This window comes from Papaver somniferum, chromosome 2 (assembly GCF_003573695.1).
Source record: "Papaver somniferum cultivar HN1 chromosome 2, ASM357369v1, whole genome shotgun sequence".
NCBI classification, from domain to species: Eukaryota; Viridiplantae; Streptophyta; class Magnoliopsida; order Ranunculales; family Papaveraceae; genus Papaver; species Papaver somniferum.
Window position 1 is genome coordinate 194,572,213 of NC_039359.1, and position 20,650 is coordinate 194,592,862.

Consider the following 20,650-nt stretch of genomic DNA (forward strand, 5'->3'; position numbering starts at 1 on the left):
TTAATTTTTATTAATTAATGTTCGTGTTAAACTAATCGAGTTACTATCGGTTAATACGTTTCTTGACTAGTCTAATAGCGTTGACGAGCTTGGAGGTCCTTACAACTTTAATGTGTTGATGAGTCACATGTTGCGTACACCCGTGTTACACCTCGCCTACACGGGCATATTTTCAAAAAGAAAAAGAGTCGTTAGAACTATATTCTATATAAGGAGGGTATCCTCTTCCCCTATATGCAACAAAAATACATTTCAATTCTCTCCAACATTGAAGAACCTCATCTTCAATATAATGGCACAACCATTCATTAATCCTACGGAGTTTACGATAGAAGAAGATTTATCTTTATGTAGGCGTAATTGTGCTATGTAATCTACCGAATGTGTCAATATTTTCAAAATCGTATCACAGTTTGGTTAAATTCGGTACTTAACATGTTAATTAATCAACCGATTATATTCCAACGGATTTAAAAAAAAAAAAAAATAGTTATGCATCGAAATACAAACTCAATCGGTAGAAAGGAAATAAACTTGTCTACAGAATATTGTTATTGAAGAAATCAAAAGTCTTTGAGTACAAAAATGCATATATTCGGAAATTAAGCAAAAACGCTAGTACTCAGATTACCATATTCGGCAGTTAAAAGTATAACACAATCTACCGAATGTGGTTCATTATTGTTTACATAGTGTACCACGTGTTCGTACACTCGTGTTACACATGACCTCAACGGCCAAATTTTCAAAATTTTCAAAAAAAAACAGCCGTTGGGACTCTCATCTATATAAGGAGGTTAACCTATTCTCATTGTTTCACCAAACTACACAAATCTAGTATTGTGAGCGTTACAACAAGATCTTCCATCGTCTACTATTTCTAATTCATTCTATATCTCATATTACAATCATGGAAAATTTTGACACAGCTGAAGATTTGGCCATTGTCAAAACATGGTATCAAGAAACAAGACGTGAAGATGTCATAGCCGGAAAGTTAACACCGGAATTCTTTTGGGGGAGAGTGTATATCCAATTTGTGCGAGAATATGGAAATCCAAAGCAAAGATCCCTCCAACAAGTTCATGATCGTTTCCGGCTTATCCAAAAAGGGGTAAATGATTACATATCAATACAAAAGAGGATTTTCAACACTAGCCACTTAAGCTTGTCGATCCAACAATAAGTAAGTATTTGCATAATTCTTTTACAAAACACCGGGTGACTATATCTTATTACTAAACTATACGAACTTAGCATTCTTTTGTATTTGTTGGTTTATGTAGGAGGCACTCGCAAAAAGACACTACTTAGAGGAACAAGGAGAATAATTAATATATGATGGAAGGTATGAATTCTTGAAGGCCGCGGCCACAGTAAAGAGTTTGGCACAAGTTGGACACATTCGGAAGTTACTGTCTGATATTATCTACCGATTCTGTGAACAATTCCTTAAATTACTGTCTGATATTTGCTATAATCGAAAGTTAGTATGTTATGTAATCTACCGATTCGGAGAATTTTTTAAAAGTTTGATTTCAGTGTAGTAAGGTGATAATCGGAAGTTATTCTATTATTTAAATTACCGATTATCGGAGTGTTCCAATTTCTTCAGGTTTTGAGTTCAAAATAACATTATATTCGGAAGACAAAACTATAACATTAACCACCGATTCTAATATTCGGTGGAATATACTATAACATTATCCACTGATTATCTGAGTGTTCCAGTTTCTTCAGGTTCTGAGTTCAAAATAACATCATATTCGGAAGACAAAACTATAATACTAACCACCGATTCTAATATTCGGTGGAATATGCTATAACATTATCCACCGATTTTTATATTCGGAAGCCAGCACTATAACATTATCCACCGATCATATCATATATCTTCACAATATTTTTCAAAAAAAATTGTACAAAAAAGCCGGTTCAAATTACATCTTTCAAAAGTAACGATCGTTCATCTTCATCATCCGAGGGAACCAATTCGAGTAGGCCTTCCGTAAAGTTGTCCTTCATGACGCGATCCCAATCCAACATGTTGGTCTCATATTATTTCAACCAATCCTTACAATGATTCGTTGGGAATTAATCAGTCCAACCACCCAACGGAGGTAATGGGCAATCTCTCTTTACTTTTAAACCGATAAAATGCATCTCATTCACAAATGTCATAACAATTCTTCTATTTTTAACCGATTCATCACAAACCATCCTTGTAGGTGTAAACGTAAAAGAATTTTCATACTTAGGAGGAACAAAGAAATGTACCACGCAATTCAAAACATCCGCTAAGAGATATCCACATTTAGGCATTGTCATCCAATACTTGGATCCGATTTTCTTCAATCCCTTTCGGCACTTTACACGCGTAACTAAGTCTTTGAACTCTAGTTCTTTGTCGTGTATATCTCCTCGCTTCATCATCTCCATATAGAAATCCTTGTCCTTTATTAGTTGTACCGCCATCTTAGTTCTTAAGTATTGCCATTGGGTGACATCTTCTTTAACCGCCTCTCCAAAGTAACCAATTTGCTCCGTAGAGACATGAAACCCACAATTTCCATCCCCATAAACCTCGTCCGTGGACAAAACAAAAGGAACAATGAGAGGAGAGAGTTGTTCCAAATACTATTCGTATATTTTATACATAAATCGATTTGGTCTTCCATGAAGATCCCTAGGACAATGAAGAGTACCATTCTTCTCTTTGATAGTCACAATTTCCGTTGGTTGCGAGTTGCTCATTTGATCAACAACTATAGAGCTAGTTTGGGTCTCCACTAACACAACTTCTTCCACCACCTCGGATTGACTTACTTGAGAAGGCTCCGTAGTGACCTTTGGTTTCACTTTTCGTGCGGTTGGTCCACTTTGATCATTTCTTGGACGACCTCTTTTCTTAGGTTGCGGCTCATCTTCAAATTCGGCTTCGTATACATGTGCCTACTCGGGTCACTTTTGGTAGAAAAATACTCTCTCAAATCTTTTCTTTGGATGGTCCTCGACACTTCGGTGTTGGGCCTACCGGCCCCCTTTTGCTTAATAGGTTCATCAACCTCCCGTAAACAAGGGTGAAGGGCTTCCTCCAAATTGTGCATTAATATTTGCTTTTTGGTGCCATTTGATGTAGGATAACGCTCGGCTATTCGTGCACACAATTCCGACTCAAGGAAAGACGGACCATCAACTACCGGGGTGCTTGGAGTGAAATTTAATTGCTTCCAAAATGGATGAATATCATTGATGTCAGTCACTTCAACATACCTACCCATCTTATGACGACACGGGAATCCAATACCTATCATATCCTTGCAAATACAAACTGTATTCTCGTCATCGTAAGCTTTATAAAGGTTCAATTGTTTCATCATGTGATTTATTACCCATCTTGAAACTTTTGAACAATTCCCCCTTAGAAGCAATTTTGCCTTATCATGTTCCATTGGGAATTGGTGTACACTAAATTGCATACATTTCCTAATCTTTACGAGATCACGATTGGTGTATTCATGGATTGCTTCTTGGATCGACACAACTCCATTTTGATTACCAAGTAGTATTTTCTTTAATCAACCATGAGACCCCTCCGCAATGCTTATCGCCTCGTTCTTGAAGTTACGATATTCATATGTCCATGCAAACACAAACCTTTCCTTAAGCGGTAACCATTGTGTTTTACAATACTCAACGGGTTTTGGGTAGTTCATGCCATATTCATCCTTAAATTTTTTCAAGTTAGATTCGTAAATATCCTCGGTCATCGACCAAACGATCTTGTCCCATGCTTTCATGAACATATTCCAAATCATTCCATCCTTCTTCCATTTTTCATCAAATAACCTCTTATCTTCCTTTCGTTCTTCCACGGTTAATTTACTAATGCTCCCATTCTCTTCCTTTGACCTCTTGGTACCCTTCCTTTGTTTTTTAGCTTGGAAATTATGATGGCAATTGGATTTGAGGTTGCATTGAATGTGCCACATACATTGCAAGTTTCGGGCTTCCGGAAACACGACCGCTATTGCATGCATTAAGGCTTGATCGTTATTCTTACAATAACCCTTGGAAAATTATCACCTTTATAAATGGACCTCAACGTCTCCAACATCCAAATGAAACTCACGTTGTTCTCATGATCCATTAAACCCCATGCAATCGTAAACGTGTTTTTGTCCGAAGTCTGGCAAGCAATGTTCAACAACGGCATGTTATATTTGTTTGTCTTGTAAGTTGCATCTATCAACAAAATTTGATGAAAGCATTGAGCCAATTGGATCATTTCGGGATGTGCCAAGAAAATACGAACCACTTTACCATCCTTTTCTTCCCTTCTCAACGTGTAGTCGTGTAACTCCGCTAACCACTCCGATTGTTGCATGAACGATCTACCATCCCATTCCGTCCTTTTGATCGTATCTAGGGCCGCCTTAATTATAGACAAAGAAGACAAGTTGTCGGGGTCGTCCGCCTTTATTTTACTTAAGATTGCACTCGCTTTTTGGATCCGCATAGACTTCACCGTCTCCATTTCTTTTGGTTTTAGCTTGGAAACCATTATATGTCCAATTAGAGTATCCAGATCATCGTGGTTGTGACAACCATTATCAACTTTAAACATTTTCCACTCTTTACCTTCCTTACCTTCGGGCTTATAGAAGACAATCTTAAACGAGCATCCTATTTTCTTTGAATTGCTTCGGTATTTCCTCTGCGTCTTCCTTACGTACTTACTATTCTTTCCCGCGTGACTCTTTCGATCCCCACCTCGCTCACAAATCATTTCAAACCGAGTGTCACCCACATGATTGTTTTGAACTACAACTCACATGTTCTCTTTTGCCTTGTTCATAAGTCATTCCTTTGCCTCCTCCTTACTTCCAAATGACTACACGCGCATATAACAAAATAAATATCATAAGTATAGCATTTAACATACATATTTGAAAAAATAAATAAATAATAGTAATGAACAAACCAAATCATTTACATAGCGTAGGGAAGTATCGGGAATCAAATAGAAATCATCAACAACCGCTACAACGGCCTGCAAAATGAAGCAACATGTTTTAGTACAATAATCGGAAGACATTCGGTAAGTTTTCCAACCGATTTTCCAATAATCGGTAGAATACTGTGTGCCCTCAACTAACGAATTCAATAGAAATATTTAGACAGTCTCCTGAGTACAAAAAAAAAACATAATCGGAATACATGAATATGGTAATGCTGCCGAATACAAAAAATCGGAGGATAAAGTAATTAATATTCCTCCGATTTTCAAAGAACAAAAAATTTTATAAGTTCGCGAAAATTATATTTTGGGGACATTCGGTAGAAAATATACTCTACCTAACTGCCGAATGTAGATATTTTCTCAAAGAAGAATTACAATTTTTTCAAATTTGCGGAAATTTTATTTTGGGGCCATTCGGTAGAAAATATACTCTAAATAACTACCGAATGTAGATATTTTGGGAAATCAATTTGGGGGTTTTCGCATATTTTGGGGTCATTCGGTAGAAAACATACTCTATATATCAACCGAATTCATATATTTGGTACTCAGTAAGTTATATTCTGTAGATATGTAGATACATTATCTACCGATTCTGGGTAGTTCATGGCATTCAATGCATGCATTAATCGGGTTTTCTTGTTTATAAACGCATACAAACACATTCAAAGTGGGTATTTGAGTTTCTTAACACAATACATGTATGTTTGATGCATCATTAGTTACTATCTCGGGTGATTCTCCGTTTTCTTCCATGAAAGCGTCGTCTAGGGTTTCCTCTCCACAAAAGTTTGGATCATTCAACATATACTCGAAATCGTCTTCTCTAAACGTTCGCGAACCTTCAACATTATGTTCTTCACGATGATTCTCAACTTCTTCTTCGTATCCATCCATATTTGTTGATTATTAAAAAAAATGGTTTTTCCCTTTTTTTTTCCTTCTTCTTCTTCTTCTCTATAACTCAAAAATTAAAACAAATGAAAACAATGAAACAAATCTCATCCAAATATTAACCTGACTACAATCAGAAGCAAATTGTTTATTTTATCTACCGAATTCATTCGGAGGATAAAAATCTTATAATATCTACCGAATGTGTAAGGGCAATTTTGCCATTACGATTTACGCGAGATAAGGGCTGGCTTCAATTTACGTTTGGGTGACCTTATTTTGTTTTATTGTTGGCCCCTAATTCCTTTTGAGTGGCCCCTAAAAACGCAAGGCAACAAAATCGATGATGTTATGTTTTCTTAACTATTATTCTATAAACCAAATATATTTTGACTTCTACTTTTATTGTGTTGCCAAACTTACTTATTGACTTTTCAACTTATAAGTAAAGTCCTTGCCAAACTAACTTATCCACTTTTTAACTTCTGAGAAGTTCAGAAGCATTTCTTGCTTCTACTTCTGTATCCAAACAGGCTATAAAAGAAACTTGTTTTGAGGCATACTGAATTTTTTTTGAGGCATACTTATTTATTATCCCATCTAGAGTGGTTTTATAAAGGGTGTCTAAAGGTAGTGCAATTACTTATATATCCTTAAACAATCTAATTACTAGAGTGCCCCTTATCCTCAAAAATCAAAAATCAAAATAACCTTTAAACTTAGACATCTTGGACTCCAATTCAATCAAACAATCAATCAATCAAAGGAAACACGAATAGAAGTGAGCGATGTTGGAGTGCGAAATCCAAATCTCAATTGCTCTTATACGTATTTTAGAATGCATTTGTAACAAACCAATCTTGTTTTTGATTGATTTTATTTTGTTTGATCGATAAAATATGATTTCAAAGATGAAATTAGGGTTTTCAGAAGATCAGTTCGCCTGATCTTGGAATATCAATTTTGAGTCGAACCTAGTTTATGATTTAGAGAAACACTATGTTCGGCTAATGCGATTTTGCTAGATTTTGTTCGAATCAACCGAACCTAAATTCGTCAGTTACAGAGTGAAGTTCGGCTGACAAGATATCAATCGAACCTCTGTTTTTTGAAAATACACATAGGTTCGGCTAACAACGATTTTGTTCGAATCAGCCGAACCTAATTTCGTGAGTTACAAAGTAAAGTTCGGCTGATAACTTATCAGCCGAAACACAGAGGTTCGCCTGACAAGTTACCAGCCGAACTGTTCATCTGGTCAGTAGATCTGGGTTTTAAAATTCAAATTTTTGATAGATTCAACTTATAAAAGGACATTAAACCTCATATAGAAGTCTACCCCTAATTTGAATCACACTTTTTGGTCACTTCTAATCACTAAAATCTCAAAACCCAATTTTTTTTCACTTCTTCTTCTTACTCTCAAAAATTCTAAATCTCTCACATGACTTTGATTTCTTTACTAATTTAACACTAATAATTTAATTTTTAATCAATCTTGAAAATTCCTAATTAATCAAATCTAATCATAATCATTAACACTAATTATGTAAGGATAGCTATTCCATTATCAAAAAGGATGGATAATAGGTGATGTTGTTTTTTATTCAGTGACCCTCGAAAAAATCCGGTATGCCTCAAAACACGATAAATAGAAGAGAGAAAGTGCGGCCTTCAAAATCCTATGGGTTCAAGTAAACCCAAGCCCGGGTAATTTGCCTTGAACTACCAAAATGACAAATTTTATTAGGGATAATCTAGAAAATGATACAAGGATACAAATTACAGACTTCTGTAATTACTATAGTAACAATTTATTTTTGCTGAATGTTTCAACACTTCTTCAACAGTAAGATTTTGGTGTTTAATCTGGCCTTCAATACCTCCCTTGCTTCCCGAATAAGATAGAACCTTAGCTAAAAATGGTAACAACCCTTTCAATTGTACTCGAGTTTGGGTCCGACATTTCTGTCGTTTTTCTTTTGCTTTCTGTGATTTTACTAGTTAACGGGAGGCACATCATGCACTCCCTGTTTTCTGAATGATTATTATCTAGTGTCAACAAAAATAAAATTGTACTTCACATGGGGATAGGATCAGATGTCGCCAACTCTGCATACATGTCTGATATTGCTTTTGCAAAGTACGCTTTTGCCTGGGGTCTCTTGACCTGAAAAGTAAATGAGAAGGAAAGAATGAAAAGTTGAACATTTAGTACCCGTTTTTCTTCATATACCTATATAAATGAAATACTCGCCTTGAATGTAGGAGTAAGAAGGCCATTCTCCAAAGTGAACGGCTCAAGGACTAAAGTTACGGCTTTCACAAACTCAAAACCTCTCAACTGCAGCAGATAACAAAAATAAGCTTGGAGCATATTATAAATAGTCGTTTCCACCTTTTTTTATAAAAAGCTGTGGGTCGTGGATGTTTACCTGAGCTTCCCTTCCAGCAGCATCCATTTCCGCCATAACAGCTGCCCTTGCTCTTGGATCATTGCACAATTGCCCTAAAGATTCGTACTACATAAAACATAGCACCACTATTACATTGACCATCATAGTATTCTATTTTGATGAGAGGAACAGTGTTTAGATAATACTTGGATATATTTATATTCACAGTGTATGTATGTGCTAGTTCAAAAGAGAACAACCTTGATGCCTTCAGAGTCGGCCCAAGCCTTTAATAAATCTTGGTCAACAGAAACAATTGCTACTAAGCAGGAGTTCAGACTATCACCTGAAAAAAAAAACAGCACACAAAAGGTCAGCTAGGAAAAAATACTTGGCCAGATAAACTGCAAAGATAAAGTAGTACCCAAGAAATGCTTACCATATACAAAGATCTGTGCAACATACTTGCACTTGGCATATACATTTTCAACCTTCTCTGGTGCTATGTATTCTCCCTGAGCTAACTTAAAAATATTCTTTTTCCTGTCAAAATAACACAAGAATCTTTCAGAAGGGGAATACCTAAATGTGAGAAACACACATTTTTGTAGGTATTATAAATATGATTATTTAGGGAAGAAATCTGAAGGTGGTCTCGACAATCACATATTAGTTATTTCTGCTAATCTAGGAAAAAAAGGGTTTCATAACAGAGAAAATGTATTAAAAACACATTGAGAAAGATAACCTAGATATCTAACCTGTCAATGATTTTTAAGCGTCCTCCCTGCCACCACAACCCAATATCTCCCGTATGTAGCCAACCATCCTCATCAATAACTTCACGCCTATACCATTTAATAGAATCATGAGTTGGCCTCTTTTCAAGAAATTTCACAATATGACATGAAAGCATGGTATGTTTAACACAAGTACGTTTGCACTTCATCTTTATGGTAGCCTTTGAAAATGATAGGACCCCTGACGCAGATTTCTCCACGCGGATATGGCTGGTCATCAGATGTATAATTCATCTCAGGAACATCTACAAGCTTAATTTCTGAAACAGAAGAGAAAATTAGCTTAATTCAACAAGAGAAAAACACGTGACAAATACAGAGAAAGATACGTGTGTGATGCCAATTCCAGTCAGAATGACTGATTCATCTACATCTATAACATGCTTACCACAAGCAGTATTAGGAGAGCCCACATGGCCAGACAAGATATCACCCTCATCCATTGAACTAATAACACAGGAAGTTTCGGTCATCCCATACCCTTCAGATACTCGACAACCAAAGCACCTGTGAAAAAATTCACAAGTCTTGTTATGAATCGAGTACTCGATATATGCAAAGGATAGAACATGAACTGTTAGGACTTAGTTCCACACACCGAAAAGGAAAAGAAACTTACACCCTTAAAAAATCCATGACATCTGGAGACAAAGGTGATGCACCTGAAGCAATAAATCGAACCCGTCCTCCGAGTTTATCTTTTATTTTGTTAAATACCAATCTATCCCACATAGGAGATGGATTCTTACCTGAAGCATTTAATGCATAAATAAGAAAGTGAGTAAGAAATACCAAGTATAATGATCAACATTAACTAAAAAAAGGTTCAGGATTCACAATCTCAATCTTTCAGATCCTACTGTGTCAGTGTAAGATGGGATTAAGGTGGACAAAAATAGCTGGACCAAATAGAATACTGAAGAGATGATTCACAATTAATTCTGCTAGTTCTCCTTCGTTTTTATTACCACTCATTATCGCCTGTTTCTTGGCATTAAAAGCAGCATTGAACAGCCTCTCCCTAAGAGCCCCTGATGATTTCACAGCACTAGTGATTCTGTGGGAATCAACGTTAGACTAAACGGACCAAATATACAAACTTAAATGCAATATTGTAATGAAGGAATAATTGACAGAATATTAATTGGCCAAATTACCCTGCGTATATTCTATTGTAAAGCCGAGGAACGCTACAAAATATGGTTGGTCTCAGAGCAGCCATATCATCCATCAATTTCAAGTTGTCCTGAAGATAAAGATGGCATGTTAACTTGTGAAGAGAAACTATTATCATGTAAATCAGTATAGGGAAAATTGTGGCGAGGCTGAAACTAATATGCTTCCCTACAACCAGTGAATCCATACCCCTTGATAGAAACCAACTGCAACTCCGAAGTAAACAGTCATAACTTGATTTGCCCGTTCGTATATGTGCGCCAGAGGAAGATAGGAAATGTAGCTGTGAAGCATAAAGATGATTTTAAAAACAACTGTGATCAAGTTAGAACAAATAAAACAGACTAAACAACATATGAAAAATGAATGGCACAGGGAGACTAAACGACACTCACACATCAGAAGTGTAAAATTTGACGGAAATAGTGGCACCGGCAACACTTGCAATCAAATTCTCGTGAGTCAGTATTGCTCCCTTTTCAAAGACACAACACAGTCAAATAAAGAGAAGAACAGTTGCAAAACGGGTAATCTGAAGTTGCTTCATTATAAAATACATACCTTAGGGGTCCCAGTAGTACCACTTGTATAGCAGATGGTTGCAATATCTTCGGGGTTTGGAGGGGCAAATGGTTGAGGATTTCCACATCCCTAAAAAGGAAAATTTGTAGCACGATCAAACAACTAAATTATAAATAAATCTCTACATGACTATCATCTAAAAGATTAGCAAAACATCATCAGGTAAATAGAAGCAAAGGCCAACCAAGTTTGTCTGACAAACGATTAAACAGGGGCAAACATAAAATCTTGAATATGAACAATAAACATCTCAATATAAACATTTCAGAATGATTGCGCATCACAAGCAGCAAAACAAAAGATTAAACAAGACCAGAAAAAGCACTACACGACACCTAGTCATGTCCCATCATAGAAGGACACCTCGGCATGGGTTCCTTATGCTTGGGTGGAAGCCTAGGCACAATTAACAAGAAGCTTAACAAATAGGATACAATAAAGTATTCCAGAAGTTGTACCTGAGCCAGTAATTTTGAATATGATATAACCTCAACCCCGGATGATCTTGGAAGTGAAGGCATGTGTTCATCTACTCCCCCTACTACCTGTTAAGGAAAACAAAACGAATATAGGCGAGTTAAATTATTTGAACGAAGGCAGCGGGGTTTTCAATGACTAGTAGTTCAATCTAGAAAGAGTGTGACTATAATTTCTTACCACTATTAGTCGTACAGATGGAATTTCAGACAAGAAACTCAACATCTGCGAATTCCAGATAAATTAAGAAACGTCACAAAGTCAATTCACAACCAAACACAAACCTGTACCATCATAAAAATGGCTCAAGGCATGCATGAAAAACTCACACTGTGCAACGTCTCCGGGACACAAAAAATAGCTTGTACAACAGCATGGTTCACGATATACTTAACAGCATCGGGACCTACAAGGACCAACATATAATTCATAAGATTATAATTCTTCAACAGGCAGGCATAACGTCAGTTGTTATTCACAAAACAGCTGAGGTCATACCTAAAGTGTCATATAAAGGTACCGAAATGTTAGAATATGCCGAACAGGCATGATCGACAATAAGCCACTCCGGTCGGTTAATGAAGTATAAACCAATGCAAGATCCCTATCATAAAAAGAAAATATCACAAGTAAACTTTAGAGTAAGAAGGAACACTTCCCACCATTCTCGGACACAGAACTTCATATATGTTCGACAAAAATAATGAAAAGATGCATGGAGAGGTAAGCGAATCAGAAAAAACCAAACATTTGAGTATCTGAACACAAATTTGTAAAAGAAAAACTCACTTTTGGAATACCATGATAAATTAAGCCAGAACCTATTGCCGTCCGGGCTGTACTTGCTTCTCCATATGTCATCCATTTGTACCTTTAATCGTAGAGAATAAGTTAACAGAAGAAAGTAGGTGAAACAAATTTTATAAAGTCCAATTGAGAACACTAACTTACTCTCCAACTGTTCCGTCCACCCGAATTCGTGTCCCCAAATACTTGTAATCTTGAAAAGTCTCAACAGCATGCCTAATTTCACAACATTAATGACAAAGAACTGAAATCATAAAAAATGAAATAATTCGTCTAAGAAGGTAAAACCATGAGAGAACCAAAAAGCAAAGCCAACTTAGCAAATGTAAAAGGAATGAGAAATACTCACACAAAATTGTCATGCAAAGTTCCAATTTCAGGATGATCAGGAAATCTACTCACAAGCTTCAAAGGAGATTTTGCAGATCTGCCACAAAAAATGACATATTTATTACACATTTAAAACCAGTGCACCCAACATTATGAAATTTTAGCAACATCTCATTTGTTAACTTTAAGCCTTTGTATCAATCAACAAAAAACTCATAGGTGGGGATACCTGTATACATTCCATTTTCCTGTATGCAGCTTCTCCGGAAGAACTACACTATAGCCTTGGCCTGCTCACAAACACATCCAGTCCCATTTCAGTACTTACACAGATCAATGTAAAACTAGACCTAGTAGTCATTTTTAAAGCAAGGATGCCCAACTGGTACACAAGGCTCCAACAACAGAAGCAAGTATCAAATAGAATCCAGCACAAGACAAAAAAAACAGCACAATAACTTCGGAATAACCAAAAAGTTCCATTCTATTAAATGTTCACAGTTAAGATCCAATCTTACGAGCCAGCTATAATCAACCACAGTTATGAACAACAACAAAATCCGAACTTTCGAAGTAAATGAGTACTTCATAGATACGCATTCAAGTTACACATAAAAATTATGATTCTATTTGTATTATGCGACAGAGAGATCAAGGTTTATCACAAATTAACATAAAAATACAGTTAAAACCCTAAAATTACCAACAACGAAAATAAAACACACAAGAGAAAGAAGAAAAATACCATGAACAAATTCACCTCCAGCAGTTTCATTAGTATCAAGTTGTTGTGAATTTGTAGAAGTAGATGTGATTAGATGATTTTGAATTGCCTTCAATCGACGTTGAGCTGTTGTAGACATTGATTTTTCCGCGGGAAATCAATAAACTATATTTTGATTCCGATACAAAATTTGTAGGGTTTTTTTCTTTTTCTTTTCTTTTGGGGATTATTAAGGTTTCAGATTCGATGACTGTTGAAGAGATAGGTGATGGTATTCCAGCATCTAAAAGTGATGCTCTAAGAGTAAGTGAAAAATATAAATGAAATGAAAAAAGTAACAAAATGTTGAAGTTGGTGGAAGATCTGGCACGCGTTCCAACGAAGAGTGATGGCGTATACGGCTGAGATGAGATAAGTTTCGTTATTTTAATTTTCAATGGATAAGGATGGCCTTCTAATGTTTGCATCTTGCAACAGGTCAGCCAGAATTCAGAAATTGCCAAATTGGTAGCTATCATCTGTTTGACGAAGTATATTATACGAACAAAAATCCTGCCGAGCCCGATTTTGTGCACATCCTGTAACTAGTGTGTGTTTGACATTCCAATCTCCCCACTAGTTTAGTTTGTTGGAATATTTTCAACACCGCTAACCAAAGGGGTTCTGGGGGCATCACCCCCCAGGCTGTGGTCGACCTGACAGGTCAGGTCGTGGGGGTCCAGGGGAGACCGCCCCTGGTGGGGGTTTCAAGGGGGCAACGCCCCCGGAAGAATTTTTTTTGAACTGAAGGTTTTATTTGGCCGATAAAAGCCTGTTCGAAAATTTCGAATCCAAAAGACACCATTGATGTCTGTTGATGAAGGAACCTGACGTTTCGTGAATAGAAACCTGTTGGCGAATAAAAAAAAAACCTATTCCCAACAGGTGCAAAACCCTTTATAAATAGCTTCTCCCAGTTTCGTTTAACATATAAGAAAAATCAATCTGTTTTCTCTATTTCAAAAAGCATCATCAGAAATCAGAAATCTCTTTGTGTGTTCTTGATTGAATCAAGGGGTACAAACCTTGAATTCAGTTTTCGTTGCAGGGCTTTCATTGTATCCTGAAGGCAATATTTCACATACCTGTTGTAATCGCCAATTGTTATTGGGAGGGTAGAAATATTTGTCTAAAAGAAATTTATACAAGCCTTGAAAGTTTTGGAGTGCAACACCTTCTTCTCTGTGTCATTCATCCTTTGTGAAACCCATTTTTTTTCCAACATAGTTTTGGGAGCTAAGGAAGGCTGATTTTATACCCTCGAACATGTGGAGGATATATAGATTTACCGGTAACGGCGATATGGCTTATCAGTTATCATGGATTCTTAAGTGTGGCTTGGCGTAAATTTGACTTAATATGAAAGCTCGTTTAGTTCACCGCGGAAGTCTTGATAATTTATTGTAAAAACCATTTAGCTTATTGAGAAAACTTGGTCCGGTTTATTATGGAAACGGTATAGTGTTATTACTGAAACCAACTCTGGGTTATTGTAAAGCCCGATTGTTTAGCGTAGAAACCAACTTGCCTTATATTAAAACCATATGATTTGTTACAGAAACCAGCTCGGATTTATTGTGGAAGCCTGATGGTTTATTATAGAAACCAACTTGGCGTATTGTGGAAATCTAGTATGGCTTATTGTAGAAGTCTGGTGATTTATTATAGAAACTAACTTTAACTTCTTGGGAAGCCCAATATTATTTACTGTAGAAACCAATTTGGCTTTAATATGAGGAAGCCCAATTTGATTTATTATGGAAGCCCGATGTTTTACTGTAGAAACCAACTTGATTTATTGTCTTACTGAGGAAGCCCAATCTAGCTTATTAAAGAAGCCATATGGTTTATTATAGAAACCAACTATTACTTATTATGGTAGTCCAATCTTGCTTATTGTGGTAGCTCGACGGTTAATTATAGAAACCAATTTAGTTTATTGTAGAAGGCCAATCCGGCTTACTGTGGAAGCCCGACGGTTTATTATAGAAACTAACTCTGGTGTGGAAGCTCGATAGTTTATTGTAGAAACCAACTTGCCTCATTGAGGAAGCCCAATCTGGCTTATGTTATAAGCTGGATATTTATTTTAAAGACCAACTTGATTCATTAAAGAAATACAATCTGGCTTATCGTGGAATCCCGATTTTTGTTGTAGAACTAAGTTGGCATACTGAAGAAGCCCGACCTAGCTTATTATGGAAGCCCTATGGCTTATCATAGAAACCAACTTGGCTTATTTTGGAAGCCCAAATCTGGCTTATTACGAAATCTCAATGATTTGGAATGGAGGTCATTTTAAGATAAACACAAATCTTGACAAGATGGACATATGAATCTTTCAAGATAAAAATAAATATTGTGAAGATAGACATAGATCTTCCAAGATAAATACGTATCGTGATAAGATAGACATGGATCTTTCAAGATAAACACGATTATTGTGAAGATAAATATAGATCTTGCAAGATAGATACAAATCTTGACAAGATAGACATGGATCTTTTAACAGATACATAAATACTCTGAAGATAGACATGGATCTTCCAAGATAGATACAAATATTGAGGAGATAAATACGAATCCATGTGGTTATTCAGAGGGTATTTGGATACCATAAGCAGAAGTCAATCCCAGAAGTCGAAAGCACAAATATTTTGTTGTGTGTTTGAATACCAGAAGTACAAGCGCTTCTGTCAGTCACAGAAGTCAAAGGTAGAGACATTTTGCTTCACAAAGAGTTAACTTTTTTGCTTTTAGAAGTCGTTTTGAAATAATATCTCCAAACTGATTTCTTGCCTTTTGACTTTTAGAAGTCGAAAAGCTACTTCTCAATGTACATCTAAACACACAACAACTTTTTTGCTTATACAAGTCATTCTGAAACTGTATACTTAAATTAATTTTTGACTTTTTTACTTCCGGAAGTCGGAAAAAAAACTTTTTAAGTGGCATCTAAACAGGCCTCTTGGATAACTATAAATCTTAAGGGGATAGATACGAATCTAAGTGGTTATTTGGGATAAGTACAAACAAATCAACAAAATTTGTTTTCAGCCTGTAAATAAAGGATGAAATCCAACTCAAAAGGTACACAATTTTTATTCATTTTCTCCTTTTCACAGATGCATAGAGCCATTTTCTTACTTGGGCGTCGGAGTGACTTTGGTATTCCACACCTTTCGGCATCAATCTCAGTTTCATCAACAATATATGGTGAAATTAAATCAACTATTGGAGATCAATCATTCAACATCAATTCCAGTTTCACTAACAGTTTTTGGTGAAATTGAATAAACAACAAAGATTTAATATATTGACATGCATTCCGATGAATGCTTGGGTAAATATTTTTGCACAAACAATTAAGATTCTAAACATGGATGGTAATGGGTTCATCAGTTAATTAATCCAATCATTAACATGTCAAATATACAATCTTTAGAGGAACGTGCACAAAAATGGACTTAACGCTTCGTATCTCCACTCCTTTCACCATCTATGTGTCGTAAAGGTACTCACCGATGGTTATTTAGATGGTACTACCACGGGTACCAAAGGATTTATCATCCCTAGATGAAGATTTAGATGAGTACCACGTAATGGGAGATAAAAGTGAGGAAATATTTTGAGGGATATGTAGCATTTTCAACAAACAAAAATGTGTAATCCTAACTTGGCCTAGTTAAAAATTCGCGTGTCATTCGCGAACTTTTAGGTACCACACGACCTTACTAACTTAACCCCAACTTAAAGTCATGCATTTTATGACCTTTCCATATTTATGAGTATTTGCTTGTCCAAAATCTCCCTTCCAAATTACATGTGAATAATTCGCCTGTTCTAGTTTGTCAAATGATCTAACCCCAAAATCTCATGCGCATGTATTTAAACTTTTGACATCCTCATATCAAAGTCACATACTTTCACCCTTTCAAATTTATGTGCGATTATTCACCCATTCACAAAATTTTCATTTTAAATTTACGTGTGAATTATTCGCCCCTTCTAGTTCGCCATACGATTTAAACCCGAAATCTCATATTCAAGGATTCGAAACTTTGACATAAAAATATACCGCTAAACCACTAGAATGTTCGTGATATATTACATACATTAAATATCTTTCAAACTACAAATCATACTACTTCCACATTAAAAAGTTATTTATAATAATTTAATAATGAAAAATATATATTTCTAAAACCAATCACACACGTACTGAAGTTATCCCGGGTTATCCCGAAATCATGAATGGTTGACCAAGTAGTGGAACAAAATTCAAATTTCTCCCAGAAGATTAGTACCAAAATGTTCCTTGTCACAAGCTTTACATGTACACGGAATTTTTAACTATGCTTATTACCCCGCAAACTGAAAAGCACGGACTCAGACATGCTACGGATACGGAGACACGGTAAAATTTGAAATCCCCAGGATGCAAAAACGTTTATATATAACACTTATATACATTTAGACAATTGACGGTTGAATCTAAACAAATAAATAAAAACGAGTTACTCCTACCATTACCAACAATTGGTCCAACTGCGATAAGAGAATATGCACCCCCTTCTAACTAGCTAACCTATCATCCCACAAACCTATTTATTCATAAGACATGATTATTTCTTTGAAGAAATTAATTTTTACGGGTTACATTATGAGACGTCCTATCTGATTAACAATAATATGTCAGGAGGAACATTGATAAAGTACTCAAAATCTAGCTTATTTCTTCAAACTTTCTTAGCTTAAGTGTCAGTCACCCGATTTCCTAGTCTATTAACATAATATTATTCTCATTTGGATAAAGCTAACAAATATGCTTGATAGCAAGAATATTACCTTGATTTATCCAAGGATCTAGAGGATCCATTTCTCTAACATGGTTAACAACTAATTCGCACCTTTCTTCATATCCGTACACTCGGTTTCCTAAATACGCTCAGGAAGAGTCATTTCGCTTCATCACACATTCCTCCTAAATCTCGTATGATTAGACCAATATCAGACGATTGATGTCGTAACCAGATAAAATTATTCAAGTTCTTATACTTCAAAAATATAGATTAGAGCACGGTAATAAGAATAAATTTATTCCACATAGAGGTATTGGTTGTTAATTGTTTAAGAAGACCTACATAAATTGGAGATTCGTGATTCTTTAAATTTATAACAGAAATTAATTAAAATTTAAAACTACCAGCGAGTTTAGATTACTGGCTTAGGGTTCTTCTGCAATCACAAAACATGCACTATGATTAATATTTAAAATTGTTACTTAATCCTTTATTATCAAAAGCCGTGGAATACTTCATTACAAAAATACTTCGTCAATTTCCTTGAATCATCGTATACCATCAAAATATGTGAAATAAGCTAATCAATGCAATAGATATATTATGAGTAATCTATCCAACAAAGGCCATATAATTTACGTGCAATTTTTTGGTGTCATGACTAAAATTAGTAATCGCAATATGCTTTTGTAATCAACAATTATCAACTTTTACATATCAACTAATCCTAATTGAGCTTTAGATAAGAAATACATAATAGGTGCTAAAAAGTTAACAACTACATCCAAGCAAGAATGAACTCATAAGTAAGCTAAAACACCAGTAAAGAGACATAAGAGAAGGAGTTTGCACTTTATTGATAGAATCTTCAAGTTGAATCTGGACTTAACTGTTCGAAACAGAATTATTGGTTTTAAAGCTAAAATTACATATTTATAGGCTTGACGATGCACATGTATTGTTCTTAAGTTACATAGTATTCATTTAGTTGGGATTGACATCTACATTAATAGTAGCCCATTTTCTTTAGGAGAACATATGGAATATAATATCCATATTTGTATTTTGTTCTTAATGAAAATAAGGATATAAAATCCTTCAGTGGGTTCTGTTGCGGAAGGTCTTAGGTGGAATATACTTGGTCTGTTGATTCCAACGCTGACGATGATGCATTGGTACGTTGGTGCGGATACTGTTGCTAAGGCGGAGCTGTCGAAGTGTTGCGTTTTTCCAATTACAGATGGCGGAATTGTCTTTGCCATGTAGACGTTGTTGTATATAAAATCATCTTTATTATATTTGGAATTCATCGTTTTTGACTTAATTTATCTGATATTTTTCTTGAGTATGAATTTTTCAAGAGCCAGGATTCTTTTATTTTGAGTGAGTGTTTACGTGCTCTTATTTATTTTCAGTATATCTTGTAGATTTTGACTTTTCTTCATTTTTGTTGGCAGGTGAATGATTCAGGTTTTCTCATTCTTATCTTCTAGAATCGATGTTTTCAAGGACATTATTGCGGCTATCATCGATCATACAAGGAGAAAACATAAGTTGTTGCAGTTGGTACCGTATCTTGTAACGTTTGTCCTTGTGATTGCGTAAATATATGGAATTACTTGTGAATTTTTAATAAGAAGGCTAAATTTCTTGAGTAGAAGTACAGATAGTTGTCTAATGAGGAGCCGTAGGCAGCGACAAGTACCACTTTGCAGCGGAATACAGTAATGATACCGGTGGCTCGTCATTCCTAGGTCAGCATATGGAAGGTCTGAACTTCTTGTCTACTCGAATTGCTTTGATAAAGGCCAACAAGGATTACATGGATGCAATGCGAAAGTTTTGTGTTACTCATAATCAGCGGATTGAGACGCTACAACAAAGTGAAACTCGTATGCAACACTTTAATTTATATGTATATATTTCATCATTTACATCGTAAAATCATCTTATCCTTAAAATTATAATGTAAGAAATATTTTTCTTTTATCGATTGTATTATATGATTCACGATTTTACAGGCGATTCGATGCCTCAATTTGAAGAAAAAAAAGAGTGATAAACGTTTAGCAGACACTATAACAAACTAACAAAAAAAAAATCGTAATAGTATTATTGTACAAAATTTTAACTAAGATATAAAATCTCGATAAACAAAATCTAGTTGGAAACTATCCTTTAGTACGATGGATTCCTACTTTCTTCCCATATCCTATGTCAAGGGTTTAAACCTTTTAATAGCGGCTGCAATTTATAGTGTCTAGGAAGCATCCAACACGGATCCTTCAAAATATGTAGCCATGCAGCGTAATAGTATCTTTAATATTAATTAAAATGAAAATAACTGACTCTTAAAAATTCATCTATAGACGTGCTTAACAGAGTATTAATTAGTAAACATATATATACCAAATTTTTCACGACGAATTGAGGTATGTGAAACACATTGAACACTAGTTTTTCATGATGAATTGAGGTATGTGAAACGCATTGAACACAAATTTATGCACTTTTTCCAAATCACGAATATATATACCTAGCCGATTAATTCGCTAGGTGTCAGTTGATCGAAGTTTTTTCTCTGAAACCCTAAAACCATC

The 20,650-nt window shown here is 35.4% G+C and overlaps 1 protein-coding gene across 1 annotated transcript; it reads right to left on the reverse strand.

The window, feature by feature from the left end:
- Positions 1-7,606: 7,606 nt before the first annotated feature.
- On the reverse strand, positions 7,607-13,586 carry LOC113350108 (long chain acyl-CoA synthetase 6, peroxisomal-like). Its single transcript, XM_026594192.1, has 23 exons — positions 13,231-13,586; positions 12,715-12,775; positions 12,505-12,582; positions 12,300-12,371; positions 12,138-12,219; positions 11,847-11,952; positions 11,678-11,754; positions 11,529-11,573; positions 11,330-11,416; positions 10,851-10,940; positions 10,685-10,764; positions 10,479-10,572; positions 10,271-10,359; positions 10,082-10,170; positions 9,733-9,862; positions 9,502-9,620; positions 9,250-9,373; positions 9,075-9,161; positions 8,753-8,856; positions 8,574-8,659; positions 8,353-8,439; positions 8,175-8,261; positions 7,607-8,087 (listed from the first exon to the last, which is right to left on the reverse strand). The coding sequence occupies exons 1-23, from the start codon at positions 13,346-13,348 to the stop codon at positions 7,998-8,000; spliced, it is 2,082 nt and encodes a 693-aa protein (XP_026449977.1). The 5' UTR covers positions 13,349-13,586; the 3' UTR covers positions 7,607-7,997.
- Between the last annotated feature and the right edge of the window lie 7,064 nt (positions 13,587-20,650).

Coding starts and splice junctions, on each gene's coding strand:
- LOC113350108 (XM_026594192.1), bottom strand. CDS start 13,348: ATGTCTACAACAGCTCAACGTCGATTGAAGGCAATTCAAAATCATCTA. Junction 12,776..13,230: donor TGGAGGTGAATTTGTTCATG/GTATTTTTCTTC, acceptor GTTTGTGAGCAG/GCCAAGGCTATAGTGTAGTT. Junction 12,372..12,504: donor ACTTTGCATGACAATTTTGT/GTGAGTATTTCT, acceptor TTGTGAAATTAG/GCATGCTGTTGAGACTTTTC.